Genomic DNA, 16,772 nt, shown 5'->3' with positions numbered 1-16,772 from the left:
TTCCTTCTTACTTCGGCTATGCAGGAAAGCCAGCAAACTACTTACACCATTATATCAGAAAAAGGTTTTTCACCCAGAGGATGGCTGGGCACTGGAACAGACTCCCCATGGAAGTGGTCAGAGCACCAGCCTGAAGAGTTCAGGAAGTGTGTGGACAATGCTCTCAGGCACACAGTGTGATTCTTGGGGTACCCTGTGCAGGGCCATGAGCAGGACTCAATGATCCCTTCTAACTCAGGATGTTCCAGGATTCTATGATTCTATTAATGTGCAGCCCCTTAGTCCTCAAGTACTTCAGGAAGGGTGGAATTACATAAAAATTGTATCATTATTTCCAGTTAATTTATTTATAAGTATTATGTCTGAATGGATTTCCTACAGAACTGATTATCTTTTGACCCACAGTATTCTCCCAAAGCCTAAGTATAATTGTAGCTCCATACACACCAGCAGCAGGCAGTTCTTAAACCTGTCAAAAATTCTCTCCAAAAGCCTTCAAAGTGCTCCCAGGAGCAGTGATGATCTCTGGAAGTGCAGTGATTCAGTGTTTTTCTGGGGCTTGAGAAGGCTGCAACCAGGCACTGCAAAGCAGTAGTACTCAGGAGAATCCTTCAAATACAGCTTTTCCTGCATGGCAAGGACTTTAGTCCTAAAGATGAAGATCTGGTCCTTGCAAGGTCTATTTATTTCTTCTCAACTATTTAAAGAGAACTAATTGCAAAAGTGCTACATTTATTACATTCTGAACCACTAAACCCTAACAGTGATGTTTAACATCCCTTCCGCTAATGCAAAACCAAAACATTTCATGAATGACTGCCCTATTTTTACTGAAGCATGCAGAACCTTCGAGACGTGTGTTCCCACTCTCCACACTAAAGGGTGAGGAAAAGAGATAAAAATATGTAAATGAAAGCTTGAGATAAGGTATGCCAACAACTAACCCTAGAGTCTTGCATTAACCCCCACAGCCCCTGCAAGTTGCACTGTAGACACTTTTTTTTCAACTGTAAACTCACAAATATATTCATAATAGTTGCTTCATCTCAGTGAGTACCTTCCCACAAGTAGGCAGCTGTGGGATCTTAAAAACATAGCTCTGGAACACAGGCTAATTTTCTGCTCAAAGCCTGAATGAGTGTGAATTCACCATTCAACTGGATTCTCTTATGCAAAATTCCATCAGTAAGTTTCTGCTCCACGTACTGCCACAGACAATTCTCCATGCCATTGAGACCTCCCTGTACAGAAGCCTGTTCATTCCTCTGCTTACCAACAGTCGTCTTTCAGCAAGTTACACTAGTGCTTCAAAATCCTGAGAGCTCTCAGCTAGTGGTAAATTGCTACTCTTCACTGCTGCAATGAAATATAGCAATTCAGCATGCCGTAGATAGTGTTTTGGTATCTTAAGTCACTGGCTAAGGGCAGCAATTTGGCTTCTCTTCTACTGCAACAAGGAAAAACCCACTCACAATTAAGGTCGTTAGAATGAGTCCTCCTAAAAATTCCTACACTACTTCCCATTTTTTCCATAATGGCCCAAATGGAATGTGAACAACTGAACAGAAATAAATTAATTTAACAAAATTCATTAAAACATACTGTCTCCAAAATTATTATTATGGATAACAAAGCAGGATCCAGAGGCATAATTTATGGCCACAACAGCTACTTTCCACAGCTCTCAGTCCCAATTCTGTCGTTGATACTCAAAAGAGTAAATCAAAAGCAGCTTTTCTGAACTCAGAAGTCCAAACTGGTAGGAGAACAGAAAAAAAAAAAAAACAAAAACAAAACAACCAAGTAATGTTTCAGGCTAAGAACGGCTAACAATGACCCAAAAAAATTCAGGACAAAAAAAAAGCTGTATGCCAAAGCAGGAAGGTCACTCCATTTCTTTCCCTCCCCTGTTGCTTATCTTACATGACCTCTATCACTGATGAGTTTGACACCACTTACAGCTACAAGAAATTTAGGAGTCTTTAAAAGCCAGTTTTGTTGCCAACATGTAGATAAACTTTGCCAGGATCAAGACTCTTATAAATGTGCTTACTCTCCAGAAAGGACAACCACTGTTTTATTGCCATTGCAATAAATGGCCAGACACAGCAGTGATGACGAGCATGTGTGGGTGCTCTATCCCAGCTACCAAAGAACTCAGCAGCTCCAGCCACCTGATCACCGAGATCCAAAGGCTGCAGGCTAAGAGGAATCATGGATACAATGGCATGGCAGAGCCCAAGTATTCTATGCTCTCTTGTGTAATTAAAGGTTAAGAATTGCTTTGAGCTTCAGTCCTGGACGCTGACCTTGCCCCACGTGAAAACATGTCAGGAAGCTCTCACTAAAAGCAGCACTCCTGAGGAAGGTCTTTCTTGCCCCCATCTATGAGGCCAGCTAGTCCCAGGGCAGCCAGACTGCTGAAACCATCCACAGGGCCACTCTCCAACAGCAACATACCTGGTCCTGCAGAATATGTCTTTTCCCCCACCACTAGAGAAAGCATATGGTATTACTTCTGTGCCTGACTTCTTCCAAGCCAAAGAAAAGACACACAGGAATTAAGTCCAAAAAACTAAGCTACAAGACTGAAATAATCATCCAAGCACATATTTGGGATCCACTTTAAGGACATCAGAGCTCAAGTGTCAAGGACAGAGACTCATAATTGCACCTGAACCAATCACCCATGTTTCTCTGCTGCTTGTCACTGAAGCACTGTCAGACAATCAATTTTGGCAATTCCTCTCTTCCCCAGCCCACTCATAATAATTTCTCATCTCTCGAGCTGGGAGGGTACCTTGCTTTAAGCCAGCTCTGAGATACTGGAGCAGGTGAGGAATGGTTGGGGAAGAGACTTTAAGGAGTTAGGTTGAATGACAGATGTTAGGAAGCTAAATAGCTTTTTCCTTGAGACCAAAATTTAACTACTGAATCATAACAAGCCAGTTGTTGCTACTAAAGAAATCAAAATCTCATTTTGTAGTTTCTAAACTACTTAAACTACATTAGTAGTTTCTAAACTACTTAAATACTGACAAACTAAAAGTATCACGAAACAAGCAAGAGTCTTACATACCTCATAAAAATGGACTTTCCTCAGTATCTTCCAGAAGACCTTTACCAGACTTGTACTGATTAAAAATACCAAACTACGTATCAAAAGACAAAAGTAAATTACTTAAGAGATAAAAAGCTTTATTAGCTTAAAAATACATATAAGCATGGGCCACGCCTTTCCCTAAATGATTGCTAAGCAAAACTTAACCAGAGGAAGCCACATGGGGCTTTTTCTTAAACAAATCTGTGTTCACAAGAGTAACTGAATAGAATCATAGAAGAGTTAGGTTTGGAAGAGACTTCACAGATCATCTAGTTCCAACTCAGCCAGCATATGCAGTGATGCCATCCACCAGACCAGGTTGCTTCACGCTGCATCCAGCCTGGCCTTGACCGCTTCCAGGGATGTGGTACCCACAGCTTCTCTGGGCAACCTGTGCCAGTACCTCAACATCTTCACAGTAAAGAATTTCTTCCAAACATCTCATCTAAATCTCTTCTCTTCATTTAAAACTGTTTCCCCTTGTCCTGTCATATCTGCTTGTATAAAAAATCCCTCTCCCTCTTTTTTTAAGTCCCCTTTAAGTAATGGAAGGCTGCAATGAGATATTCCTGTAGCCTTCTCTTCTCCAGGCTGAACAACCACAGTTCTCTGAGCCTGTCTTCATGAGACATGCTTCTGCCCTCTGATCATCTTTGGCCCTCCTCAACAGGTCCATGTCCTTCTTATGTTGGGGACCCCAGAGCTGATGCAGCACTGCAGGTAGGTTCCACAAAAGCAGAGCAGAGGGGCAGAATCCCCTCCCTTGCCCTGCTGCCCATGCTGCTTTGGATGCAGCCCAGCAGAGAGTTGGCTTTCTGGCCTGCTAGAGCTCATTGCTGGTGCATGTCCAGCTCTTCAGCCATGAGAACCTCCAAGTCTTTCTCCGCAGGGCTGCTCTCAATGACCTCATCTCCCAGTCTGTGCTCATAACTGGGACTGCCCTGACCCAGATGGAGCACCTTGCACTTGGACTTTTTGAGCTTCATGACACACTGCTTTGTTATAGCTACATGCAGTGCTTGCACCATGACCTCATCCAGCAAGTCTGCCCAGTCTTGCAATGACAGAAGTCAACTAACTTTTATATGCTAACCCACCAGTGCTCAACATACAAATGACAACCAGCTAAATTAAAAACAGTCACACACAGTCCCTTCTTCATAAGGATTTTGGCTTATGTTATTCTATACCATTCATTTGTATTAATTAGATTTATTAATTAGATTTAAGATACAACAATTAGCTGAAAATAACACAGAAGGTGCAGGTATAAGCAACTTGCAGACTGCTGCCCAGACCCCACTGTGCCAGTCGTGTGAATGACTCTGGCAGAAATATGGTCATGCTGCAGGACTGAATTAAGTGGGGACACTGGAACTGCCTGAATCCAGAACAAAGATAGGTAGCTTCTCCAGCAACTCAAAGGCTACTTCAGGCTGCCTGAAGAGTATCCTCAACTCCTCAATTATTTTCAACTGCTTCAGCTGTTCATTTGAGAGACAAGACTTTCTCTCCAAGACTTTCAAATGTTTTTTTCTCAAGGTCTTCACCCAGGAAAAACCCAGCCACACAGCACAATTTGCTGGGCACTTTCAGGCAATGTAAAACACTTCCCTTTTAGAAAAGGAAAGGGGAGGTCTAAGGGACACATATTTAGTAATTAAAATGGATACTTTGATGTTTTGCTGAAGAACTGAAGTACAAGACATAAGTGCATACACTCAGCCACACCAACAAGCCCAGTTCATCTCTGATGCTCAGCTACAGCTGGAATTAGTACAGTCACCATCGTGGGCGTGCTGCTTGGGGGCATGCCTTGCCATATTCACTAATGGACATGTAAAAGTGCTCCTGTGTGCCCACATCCTTCAGCCCATCATCAGGTCTACTGTGCTCAAAGCAGAGTGAAGCTCCAAGATCTGTGCTTCCTTTGCTGGCAGTGACAAGGGCACTTCATTATCTCTCTGACAATTGGAAAGAAACACAGGAGGTGATGAGGATGTAATGACAGCAGCATGGGAAAAGCCTGACAATTGATTTTATAGACATCCTCTCCTCTTCCATAATAGCATTTCAGAGGATGCACAGCACAGGTCCGTCCACACAGAGCCATCTCTACTGCCAAAATTAAGAACCTTGGGCAACAGAAACAAATCTTGAAAAAACACACACTTGCACACATCCTGGTGCAGTTTTTGTTCGACCATTTCACCCATGTCTTAGGGATCCAATCCAGCACCAAGCATGTATCTGACTGAACATACAAGCAGCCCCAGTGGTTTACATGCAGCCTGTGCTCTCAAAGGTGAGAGCATCCTTCACCCCTTCGCTTCGCCATCTTCTGCTGTCACCAGGTCAGCTCTGAGCTGGCTGGAAGCTGCAGGCACAGCTTCATGCCAGATTAAACAGAGCTGAGCCTACGGCCTGTGCTGACACTGGTGTTCCTCTGACCACAGTAACCATGAACTAAACAGAGAGCTGAAAATGAATCCAGCTAAATTAGCCCAATGAAAAATAACCTAAACAAAAAACATACAAAGAGTTTTCAGCCTGCTCATTTTATAGTGATAGATGTGCCAAGTCTGAGCTGAAGAGGGGCTTGCAATACAGCCCCAGATCAATTTCACCTCCCAGGAAATGGAACAGGCAGCCAGGTTCAGCAGGTTCATGCATGAGAATGGCAGCCCAGACTCTGATCACTTCAAATCTGGTGTAAAACACCAAGAAGAATCACTAACACAGGCCACTTGAACAGCAAACAGCACAGTCCTGCTCCTAAGGGGAAACCAAAACAAACAACTCCAGCAGAAGGAAGTGTCTCATTGCATTTAAACTTCTGTTTGCATTTTATCTTTACCTCGGGGAAGGGACTACATCCATTACCCAACTAAGCATCATGCAGCTGCTAACCCTTCTTCTGTAAGGAATGGCTTGTCTCAGCAACCCCAACTGGCAATGCCCAGCCTCCTCATCACCTCTATTCCCCTTGTCATGTTGGCACAACTGTCACCTGGACTGCGCTGTAATTGGGGACTTAAGCTGAAAAGCAACTCAAGAATTAAAAGAAGAGTGAAAGATAAATCCAGCTAGATCAGTTGTGTGTCACAGAAACACAAAAGTTCATGTGTCAGGAAGGTGATGGAGCGAACAGTCAGAAGCAATGGAGTGCAAACACAGCTGGGAAATGGATTCACCAACCTCACCACAGCCCAAGCCCAATGGGTAAAGAACAGCTTGCTCCTGATTTTGTACACTCTTTCAGTGCTGCTTAACACACTTTGCATCATCTTTGCTATGGGTGAGGAGGACAGACAGGGCCCATTACTCCAGTTTATTTAACCTAAGTGGCCAATCTCCCCTGGTAGGTCAATGGCCTGTCACTGTGCAACCAACACCTCAGTTACGCAGCAGGGCACCTGCATGCAAGCTATCTTAACTGAGAGCAAGATAACACAAATACCTTAGATATAAAGTTCAGAGGACTCCCTGGATATTGCCAGCTCTCCTGTCTTTACTTGAAAAGAACTGCTTGTGCTTTGAACAGCTCTAAAAGAGTTAATGCAGGCAGATTCCTGTACAAAGAGTTAGCTCTGATGTTAAGTCAAGCAGCTGGAAGCCAGTGAAATGAACAGTGTTATTTCCATGCACAGCTTTAGGAAATCTATTATTTAAATATTCTGTATAATTCTCGGGTTTGCAATTCAAAAATAAAACCAAAGGGTTCAAGAAAAGTTCTCCATAAATTGTCTAATATCTTGCAACTCAATTTACAGTATGGTTCTAGAAACTTTTATGATTTTTGTAGAAAGAGATGACCTTTGTTTCTCTACACACAAATTTGAGGAGAAAATTTCTGATATTAGACAGCTTTTTTGTATGACAGACGAAAGTATAAAAAAATGCATTTCAAGTTAAACTAGGCAAATTCCAGTTCAAAACCACAAAATATCCTTTTAATAATTAAATTAACAGTTGCACCAGCTTATTTAGGAAATTAATTTTTTAATGGAGTCCATGTCACATGAAGCCTTTAACATGAATCTGAGGGGTTGTTTTCTTGGGCTTGATTTTTGGTATTTTTTCACTTCAGCTTCCCCAGATGTTATAAATGCAGTGAAATTCTGACAATTGTGTTATTTGGATCAGTCTAGGTGATAACATTAAAAACAGAGGAGATTATTTCCTATCTCCAGTCCGAAACTGAACTTTCACAGGAAACCTCATTGACATTAAGAAAGGGAGGACAGGGTCCTGTCTCCCTCGCTTTTGTGCATATGCAGATTGGATCAGGAGATTCTAACAAAGAACAAGCAGGGTCCTTTTCCTCTCACTCCAGCTAGCACTGATCTTCCCACAGGATTTTAACTGTCAAAAGCCTAGATATTATCACATCAGAGGAAAGACATTTGCAGGAGGCACTCCTGAAAAGTCTCCCATGCCCAAAGGGTTTCCCACAGCTCCTGTCAAGATGCCCTGGCAGAGTGCTTATGAGAGACAGCACATTAGAGGAGGACAGGTTGGACATCAGCTCTTGCAAAGCTCAAGGACCACTCAGGAGTCCTCAGATCTTAGAGCCTGCTCCAGACAGAGGAGGAGCCTGGCTGGATCTCCGTGACCCAGTTATGGACCACGTACTTCTAAGAATAACTTCCACATCAAGCGAGGAGAATTTTTGTCTCTCATCCCCATAAACATATCCTTTACCCTCATTACACTTTTATTGAGACATCCCTCAGCATAAGTGCCAAATAAACCTTTCAGATACTTGAATTTCTTCAGCATGCACACAGCATGTGTGTGTTTCCCTATCTCAGACAATGCAGAGCAGACACAAAGAGAAGCCTTCTTGATAGGATGGATGCAGAGACCAGGGAAAAAATAGCAGAGAGAAGCATGAGGACAAAAGCTCCAACCTTTATAACCATGGGCTGTTCACGGAGACAAAAATACTGCAGCTAAACCAGCAAGGTCAAACATCATTTCCCCTCATCTGATAACGATGACTGAGGAAGTTTAAATTCATAAAAGGCACAAGCACATCACACACCCTGGAAAGACAATCCTATCAGCCTTTGTTCAAAGCAGGAATCCCTATACGAATAAATCAGATTTTCAAGGGAGGCAGAAATAGGGCTTGTAACAAAATTTTTCAGCTGCCCCTTAGCTCGAGCAGCACTAGTGGGCATAGCTATAATCACAGCAAACCTACATAATGGGTCTGAACTAGCTTAGCCCTTTCCCTGCAAGCAGAGAAGCTGCCACATCAGTAACTCCGTTGCTAGGGCAACTGCTTACTTTCCATATCAACTGCAAACTCGTTGCTATGGAGACACATATACAAGAAAAATTCCTCTCTACAGCCAAGGACCAGATGGTAGGGAAGTCATGGACTAACGGGCTGTACTAAGTGGGGCACAAACTACAGGACATTTAGATCTGTACGTTCACAATAGGATTAATCTGAACAAGTGAATTCACAGGTCTGGCAGTATAAACAAAGCCAGGGAACTCCACATCTACTCCCCATCATGTGATAACTTCATACTCTGGCCAACTATTATTAAACTGCTGAGCTCAATGCAAAGAGGTTTGTACAATCAAGGGCTCAGCATTTTCCCTTCTTCAGCCCAGTGCTCTGTCTCGGTCCACATCAGCCCCACTGCAGTTCCATGAACAGCCAGGCTTTTGGTTTGCCAGGTAAGCCTGATGGCACTGCAGCTGATGTGGAATAGCAGCAATGTAAAATCAAATCCTCTCTTCCACATTCCACACCAGACCTAAAAGCACCAGGACAGGGCAAGTCAAAAAAAAGTGATGAATCCTGTCCTTTTTTTTTTTTTCTTTCCCTCTCCATTACAATGATCTCGCATCAGGAAATTCAAGAATTCATATGCAGGCAGAAAAAGCTGCAGACTACTAGATTCATATTTAGCCCCATGAATATAAACTAGTGGAACTCAAGACTATGAAAACTACTATGCAGAGGGAGTTCAAAAAAGAATTAAGTGTTCAGCAGAACTTTTTTTAGAAAAATGATTACTGAAAGGCTACATAAACAAACACTGGAAAGCACAACTATGAGAGGAAAAGCTTCTAGCTTCTCACAATGTGTCAACGCACATCAACCGGCAAATGCCTGCAATTCCCAGCACTGACTAATTCCTTCCCTCCATACTGTACACGTTTCAGAGCCCATTTTGTTAGCATTTCATAACATGCCATTTGCTAAATGCTGTTTTTTTCTTTTTTCCATGTAAAACCAGTAAAACAGGCAGACCCCAACCCTGCAATTTGCAAAAACTGTCTGCAAAGGAGAAGTAGTATAAAATGATTCCTTAGAGATGAAAGCCCTCCTTTCCCCTGCCCCAAGCCCCATACCAAAACCAGAGAACCCTTTAGATGGATACCTTCCTTCTTAACAGCAGAGATATTTGCTGCAAGGTACCGAATCAAGCCCAAGTGTGTGTGCACACATGAAGGTATTTTCAAAGCCATCAGTTGACATTTACTGCTTTCCAAGTCCGCAATTAGCTGTCAAGCACCTGATTCAGCAACTCTGACCCAGGGCCAATTCTGCACTCAGAACTCTGTCTACCACATCCCTTGGCCAGGACACGACAAAAAACCCAGCAGGGGATTTGAATGACCTGCTGTGGTGCATTTTACATTTGAGATTCCCTTTTCATTCACCTTAAAGCTAGCTACCTGCAGTTATTAGCATCTTCAGGAAGCAGAAGAAATTCTTTCTAAAAATCTGTGATTTTCCTGGAATTAATAAAACTCCACCTTGTGATTCATACAGGCAAGGCCTCCCACCACACCTTGTTGTCTAGCTATGTAACCATGGCCATAATCACGAATTTGAGACGTGGGTGACCAGTCATGCATCGTGCTGCGCCACATCCCCATGGAGCAGCAGTGCAGTGTGGCATTGTTCAGATGAGCTCAGTGGATGGCCGGATATTTGACAGACAGACTCGAAGACAAGCTTCTCACAGAAGGAAGCTGAACTCTAAATAGTCAACTTGTAAACAGAGGAAGAGGGTCAGAACAAAACACAAATAGCTGAGTTAAACACATGCCTTGCCAGTTACCATATTTTGGTGGTTTTTTAAATGCATTGTATGAAGATTTCTTAGAGTCTGGAACAGGGTCATAAAAGCCTGTTGTGGCATTGTCATTATAGTCTCACTTCCAAACCAGAATTTAAGACTCTGCTTACACAAAACAAGATCCAGTTCGGGAAGAGATTTTTTTTCATCTCACACATGAGTTTTCACAGCAATTAATTTATAAAAATACAAATATACAGTGTGTGATCAGCAATATAGGAACAGTGGATTCTACGTAATAATACTTTTTAAAAAGAAAGAAAAGAAAGATAGACATGTCAATCCTTTAAAAATTAAAGCTCTGTAGAAAATAAAGTTAACTCATCTAAAATGAAAAGTTGCTAGTTTACAATAGTATATGACTCTTCCTCAAGAGTTACTTGAGCTTCTATTCCAGAGCTTTTGAAGTTAAATTGCACACAAAATAGGGAGAACAGCACCACCAAGAGAAGTCTAGTTTCAGGGTAACAAGTTACAAGACAATCAAAGCATTTAACTCATTGAAATACAAAAGCTGAGTTCTGCCAGGGGAAAGTGTTCACTTTCTGATCTTCAGCCAATTTTAGAGACAGACCATGAGTGATGTGATTTTACCTGCTATTTATTTCCCTAACCGGTGAGAAGGCCTCTGAAATTAATCTGCAAGCTGGTATTTTTATCAGTATACTCATACTTTGCCAAAGATTCATCCAGTCCACTGCTTCTTCAGAAGGTCCCCTTTGGGAATTGATTCCTGCTCCCAGGCAGACTGACAGAGTAGAAGGCTATGCAAGGGACTGCCCCCACTGCTCCACTCACTTTCCCATTCCTTGCACACAGCCTCTTCCTGCAGACATTGCTGAGGAATCAGCAGTGAAGTGAGGAGGCAACAACCGAGATCAGAAAGCAAAGATGTGCTTCCAGGGCTTCTGCTCTGCCCCAGCTGCAGAAGTTATATGAGCTCAAAGAATGCCAGAAATTTTGGTGAATGGTAACCTTCACCTTTGATCCCAGACCTGTCTCTGCTCTTTGAAGAGTTTCTCTAAAACTCACTTGAACTGGAACAAAGCTTCATCACCATTACCCTCCTTGTATAAAAGAAAGAAAAGGTTTTTTTGGATTACAACACAGACCAGGGCAATAGTGATGGACTATTACATAAGGCATACCCTTTGACTATACATTTGTATAAGCCAAGAACAGCAAGCAGCCTATTTATAACATGATTACATTCATCTAGTATAGCTGGAAACCATTACCACAGCATGATAACGAAAAACAGTATTTAACCACTATGCATGAAGACACCAGCTGGGGGGAGAAAACACACACACACATCCCGAACACTTTCTTACAGATGTCTAGACAATGAATTTAATAAAATCAGAATGAGCAATGCTAAAGAAACGTTGGCTCTCTGAACTTAATCAACTACACTACCAGGCACAGGGTTGCACATTCTATACTCCACTGTTAAGGACATATTCTGGGATTAGCAGGTGAATATTTTCAGAGCCAGAGAGGCTCCCACAGTTCCAAACTCACCTGACTTCGGTCTTTGTCCACTTTCTTAAAACACTTATTCAAGGACAGATTATGTCTCACAGAATTTTTCCATCCAGTGGGTGCATTTGCAAAATACGGAAAGTGTTCCAAAATCCAGTTGTATATATCCTTTACAGGCAGTCTTTTGGTTGGCGAATCCTCAATGGCCATAAATATGAGGCAGCTAAAGGAATAAGGAGGTTTGCAGTTGGGGTTCTGCTTGGCATCGTAGGGCATGTCAGAGTGGGCAGGAGACGGCGGCGTGTCATCACCGATGTCCTGAACAGGGCTAACGCTCCTTAACACTGAGTCCCCAAAGCTTTTCAGCAAGTTCTTGCTCTCATGTAACCAGTTCAAATTAGTTAGTTCTTCATCTTCCATGGCCCCTTTATCTAATCTGATGGCAGGCAAAGAGAAATCTAGGTCCTCATCATCATGAAGTGCCTTTGATAAATCACTATCTTGATAACGCTGGCTCAATCCACTGGGAACACTAATTCCTGAGCCCTCTGGCTTCTTACTGGGAGGCATGACTGGACCCATTTAGACAGCAGCTCCTGGCAGAGTGAATCCAAAGAAAAGGAAGAAAGAGAAAAGTTAGCTCATAAAAAGTTCCTGTATAACAATTTGACAGCTTTTCCCTAACTGGTCACTTGGCCTTTTGCCATCTGCATTAAACATGACAGTTTCACATAACATGCATCCACAACTGTTGAATAAAATTATCTAAAGTAAGTACAAGGAAAGAAATTTCACTTGATGGAATAAGATGATAATCCAGACAAACCTCAGTTCTGCATGCACATGAAGCCCCACATAGGAAATTCTAAACCATGTCTCTTTAAAGAGGAAGCAGTGTTCTCAAACCATTGAATACCCCAATTGTATCACTTTAATAAGGATGTGAATTTAAAAAATAGTAAGAGTGACTTATGGCCAATTGATTCAGATTAATTTCAGCTGTTTCACATTTGAGGACAATACAACAGCACCATGATTAAAATCACGCCGGCTAAAGGCACAGGCAGACAAACATCCATACTGACTTGGCTGCACCAAAACTCAGAAATGAGAGCAGAACTTCAAAACCAGCAAGGTCAGGAGAAAGTAGGAAGGAAAGCAACATGTGGTAGTTTTGGGCCCAGGGCCAAAACATGGGGAAGCAAGTGCCAGAGCAATAGAGCACTTTAAAAATGTATGTAAACAGGGAAGATTTTAACATAAGCTGAACTTATTTCAAATGCAGTAGAAAACAAGAGTCAGAAACACCAGACCTCTGTGATGCTCAACAATGGCCTGTGAGAGGTGGGGCGAGCTGCAGAGGGTACTGCACCAGCAGGCCCTGGGGGGACACCTGTGAGCACTGATACTTGGCATGACCCGAGCACTTCTGAAGCAAAGTGAAGCTGGGCCCCTGCCCAATTCCAGAGAAGCAGATGAGCCCAACAATTCTGCTTCAGAAGCAGGAGACAGGCTCCTTTAGCTTCTACAAACAGTCAAACTGCCAGGAATTAGCTCTGAAGACGTGAACAGATGCGGAACAAAAACTGGATGGAGTTAATAACAGAATTTAAATGGACGAAACGTTCTGCACAAACACTTAACAAGATCGAAATGATTCCCTGTACCTAAAACGTAACCCCAGCAGTTACCTGAAGTCATGCAGTCACAGAGTCGATACCATAAATTAAAGGCAAAAAAAGCTACAGGTAACAACAGAATGAACTATCTGTCTGCAAGGACAAATAGAGCAACACAGCCATTATGGGAAAGAGAAATAATGGACTTCAATTTAGCTGTCATAAATGGTCAAAACCAAAAACTTTTAAGTTCTTTGGGTCTTTCTAAAACAAAGTTATACCAAAGCAGATATTTACTAAAAATGAAACACACAGAACTTTTCTGCATGGAAGCACATCAATACACTCAACATCTTCAGTGAAAATGTGCATTTTTACATGAGTAAGTATCTGGAAAAGGAAAAAATACCGAGGCAGATGTAAACACCAGGAGGCCAAACTTGAATCGGCCCCACTTCCTAGTTTTCAAAATTGCATCCAGCGCAAGCACAAAGTAAACAAGGGAATCGCCAGCGTCCAGGGGCACTGGCACTGCCTACCTAAGCGGCACACTTAACTTGGACTCCAAATGGAAGTTCCGTCCCATGAGCTTCTAAACAGGAAAATTATATGATGGCTGACAGTAAAGTAATTTAATTGCACTGTTGCTATGACAACACGCTGCTCTCTTTCTGTTTAATTTCCTTATTTGCCAGTATCCTCCCAAAGGGCCGTATCACTTCATGATTTTTTTTCCCCTGTCTGTCTCTCTCCCCCCGCTGCAGGCAGCGAGGGTTACCGGGCGGCCGCGGCCCCGCGGAGCCCCCTCGGGCCGGCACGGACAGCCGGCACGGAAGTCCGGCGGCGCCCGGCCGAAGAGCGGCTCCCAGCGGGGCCGCCGCGGGCGGACGCGGTGCCCGGGGCAGTCCCCGCGGTGGCGGAGCCCGACCGGGGCCACAACGGGGGGGTAAGGGCGGGGGGGGGGGGGGGGCTGCCAGCGAGGCCCGTGGCAGCTGCAGCGCCGCCCCACCGGCAGACAAAAGAGCGCCGGTCACGGCGAGCCCACGTTTAACCCGAACGGACGCGTTTAACCCGCGGGAGCCCCGGCAGACGCGCCCCGCACACGCGCCCGCCGCGGCCGGAGGGGGGCGCACCGGGGCGGGCCCCCCGCCCGCGCTCCCACCGCACCCGCCGCGAGGGGGGGCGGGCGCCCATTGGCCGCGGCCGCAGCCAATCAATGGCGTTGCCAGGCGACCGGGGCTGCTCGGGCCGGGCGGCGCGCGCCGCGCGCCCCGCCAATGCCGGCCAGGTGTCACCGGCCGCGCGGCCCCGCGCGCCCCGCCGCACGTGCGCGCGCGTGCCCCGAGGTGCCGGCCCGGGCGCCGCCGGGACCCCCCCCGGCGGGACGAGCTCGGGCCGGGCGCGGCCCCGCGGCGCGGGCACGGCCGGGCTCGGCGGGGTCGCGGCGGCGCGCACGCCGGGCCGCGCACCAACTCCCGACCAAGTTGTGGCGCGGGGCCGGGCCGAGCCGGGCGGGACTGCGCCGCGCCGCTCCCCGCGGCCGGCCCGCACCGCCCCGCGCAACCCCCGCCAACAACAACAACAACAACAACAACAACAACAACGGCGGCAACTTACCTGGCGGGGGGGCGGCGGTTTCACCGCGGTCCCTTCATGGCAGTGGCACAAAGTTTCATCTGACGGAGCCAGGCATGGCGCGCCCCCGCCTCAGCCCGAGCCCCGGGGGTGCCGCGGGGGTCCCGGCGCACGGGGCTCCGCCGCCTGCATGGGGCCCGACTGCCCCACGCCCGCCCCGCGCTCCCGACGGGCAGCGGTCCGCCTCGGTGCGAGCCCGAGAGCGAGAAATTGTTTCCACTGCAAACAAAAAAGGCGACACATGACCACGGAGGGAGGGGAGAGAGGGAAAACGTGGGCTGGGCCAGCCGCGACGGGAGAAGCCGCGGAAGGGAGGGCCGCCGGCGGTGGGGGAGGGCGGTGGTTCCTGCCGGCCGGCGGCGGGGTCCCGGCCGTGCCCCCCCGCAGGGCGCTCGACCACCCCGGCCCCCGCCCGGCGCCCGGGTCGTGCCGGGCCGGTGTCCGAGGTCGGGCGGGAGGCGCTCGGGAAGTCCCGATGCGCAGAGAACCGGCAGCCGCGGCGCTCCCACTTGTGCGAGTCTCCTTTCCCCCCGCCCGGCCAGGCCGACCCCGGCTGAACCGCGGTGTACACCGAAGGCACTGACGAGCCCCGGGAGCCCACGGCTTAGCATAGCGGAGCCCTGCTTCTACCTCTCCCGCGAGAGGAGCGGGGGAAGCATCTCTGAACACCCTCCCAGTGGCAGGTAATTCCTGCCGAAAACGGGCGAACCTGCCGGCCCGGCGGCGCACACGAGTCCGCCGGCCGGAGCCAGGCACCTGCCCCGCAGTGTGGGCGGGAGCCGGGCCCTGCGGGGGTGTGCGGGCAGCGGCAGGCGCGGGATCCCGCCCGGCGGCTCTGCTGCTGGCTCCGGGCATCGGGAAACTACGGCCACTGCTGTGTGTGCGGCGCACAGTGAAGAACCGTGTTGCAGAAATCTGCAGTAACTGCCGACGGGGCGGGGGGGGAGATATTTCCTGAAGGAAATCTGCTTTAAAAGAAGGCTTGACTCAATTAGGAAATATGGTGCGTTTTCTCCTCTGCTATCATACTCTGACATAACTAGTATTAACTTGAGTAAAAAACCCTTGCCATTAGTTGAATTAATTGAAGGGAACTAACTTGATTTAAAAATAAAGAAGTTGTCCAGTCTAGACAGCACTAGCTGAACATACAGTCTCCTTTATGTTACATGCCAGATCTCAAGTAGCTTCAGTGATTTGCAGCACAAAATTAAACTATGGCTGTCTATTCACAAAACAAGTACGTGAAACTGTTTTGTAGCTGGTCCACAAATATCAAACATTTCCGCTCTGGGTAAACAACGCTCACAGATTTAGCGTACTATAAAATAAAGTCTCCTTCCACTATAGAAAATGCCTGCTGCAGAAACGTATAAACAATATCACTTAAGTCAGAAACACAAGTATCCTTCCCAGTGCAGTCCTCCCTGGACACATAAATTGTCACTAAGCTAGGAAGGAAAACATTTTAGCTGTTTTATTTAGAAAAGTTAGAACAGCTGCCTCAAGACCTTTAGGGAATTTTGCATTATTTCCCAATGGATGGGTTACTTCCTTTAATCTGTTTAACACTCACAAAATTCCCAATTTTAGATAAGAGTGGCAAGCACCTCATTCTCAAAGTGCAGGGATAAGAAGCATTTCATTGATTCTCTGTAACTGGAAATTCCTGTCATAACTAGCTAAGACTTCTTTTGCCGATAGCTTTCCCTCCCCTACCCAGTGAACTGCTATTTCACATTCTTGCATATTTTCAAGAAGACACACCAGCAGCTGAATTGCAGAATGGGAAGAATACCTATCAGGCACCAGAGTATC

At 46.0% G+C, this 16,772-nt stretch overlaps 1 protein-coding gene across 4 annotated transcripts in view; it reads right to left on the bottom strand.

Moving 5' to 3' along the window:
* Positions 1-16,772, bottom strand: part of FOXN3 (forkhead box N3) — a 209,491-nt gene that overhangs the window by 123,113 nt on the left and 69,606 nt on the right. For all 4 annotated transcript variants that reach the window (XM_053944509.1, XM_053944510.1, XM_053944511.1 and 1 more), the window contains exon 3: positions 11,740-12,296. In XM_053944509.1, coding sequence (XP_053800484.1) covers positions 11,740-12,282 — 543 coding nt within the window. In that variant the 5' untranslated portion in view covers positions 12,283-12,296. The remainder of the gene's footprint in view (positions 1-11,739; positions 12,297-16,772) is intronic.

The sequence above is a fragment of the Vidua chalybeata genome, chromosome 6 (genome assembly GCF_026979565.1).
Source record: "Vidua chalybeata isolate OUT-0048 chromosome 6, bVidCha1 merged haplotype, whole genome shotgun sequence".
NCBI classification, from domain to species: domain Eukaryota; kingdom Metazoa; phylum Chordata; class Aves; order Passeriformes; family Viduidae; genus Vidua; species Vidua chalybeata.
Note: the sequence above shows the minus strand (reverse complement) of the source record. Positions and strands in the feature narration are given on the sequence as shown.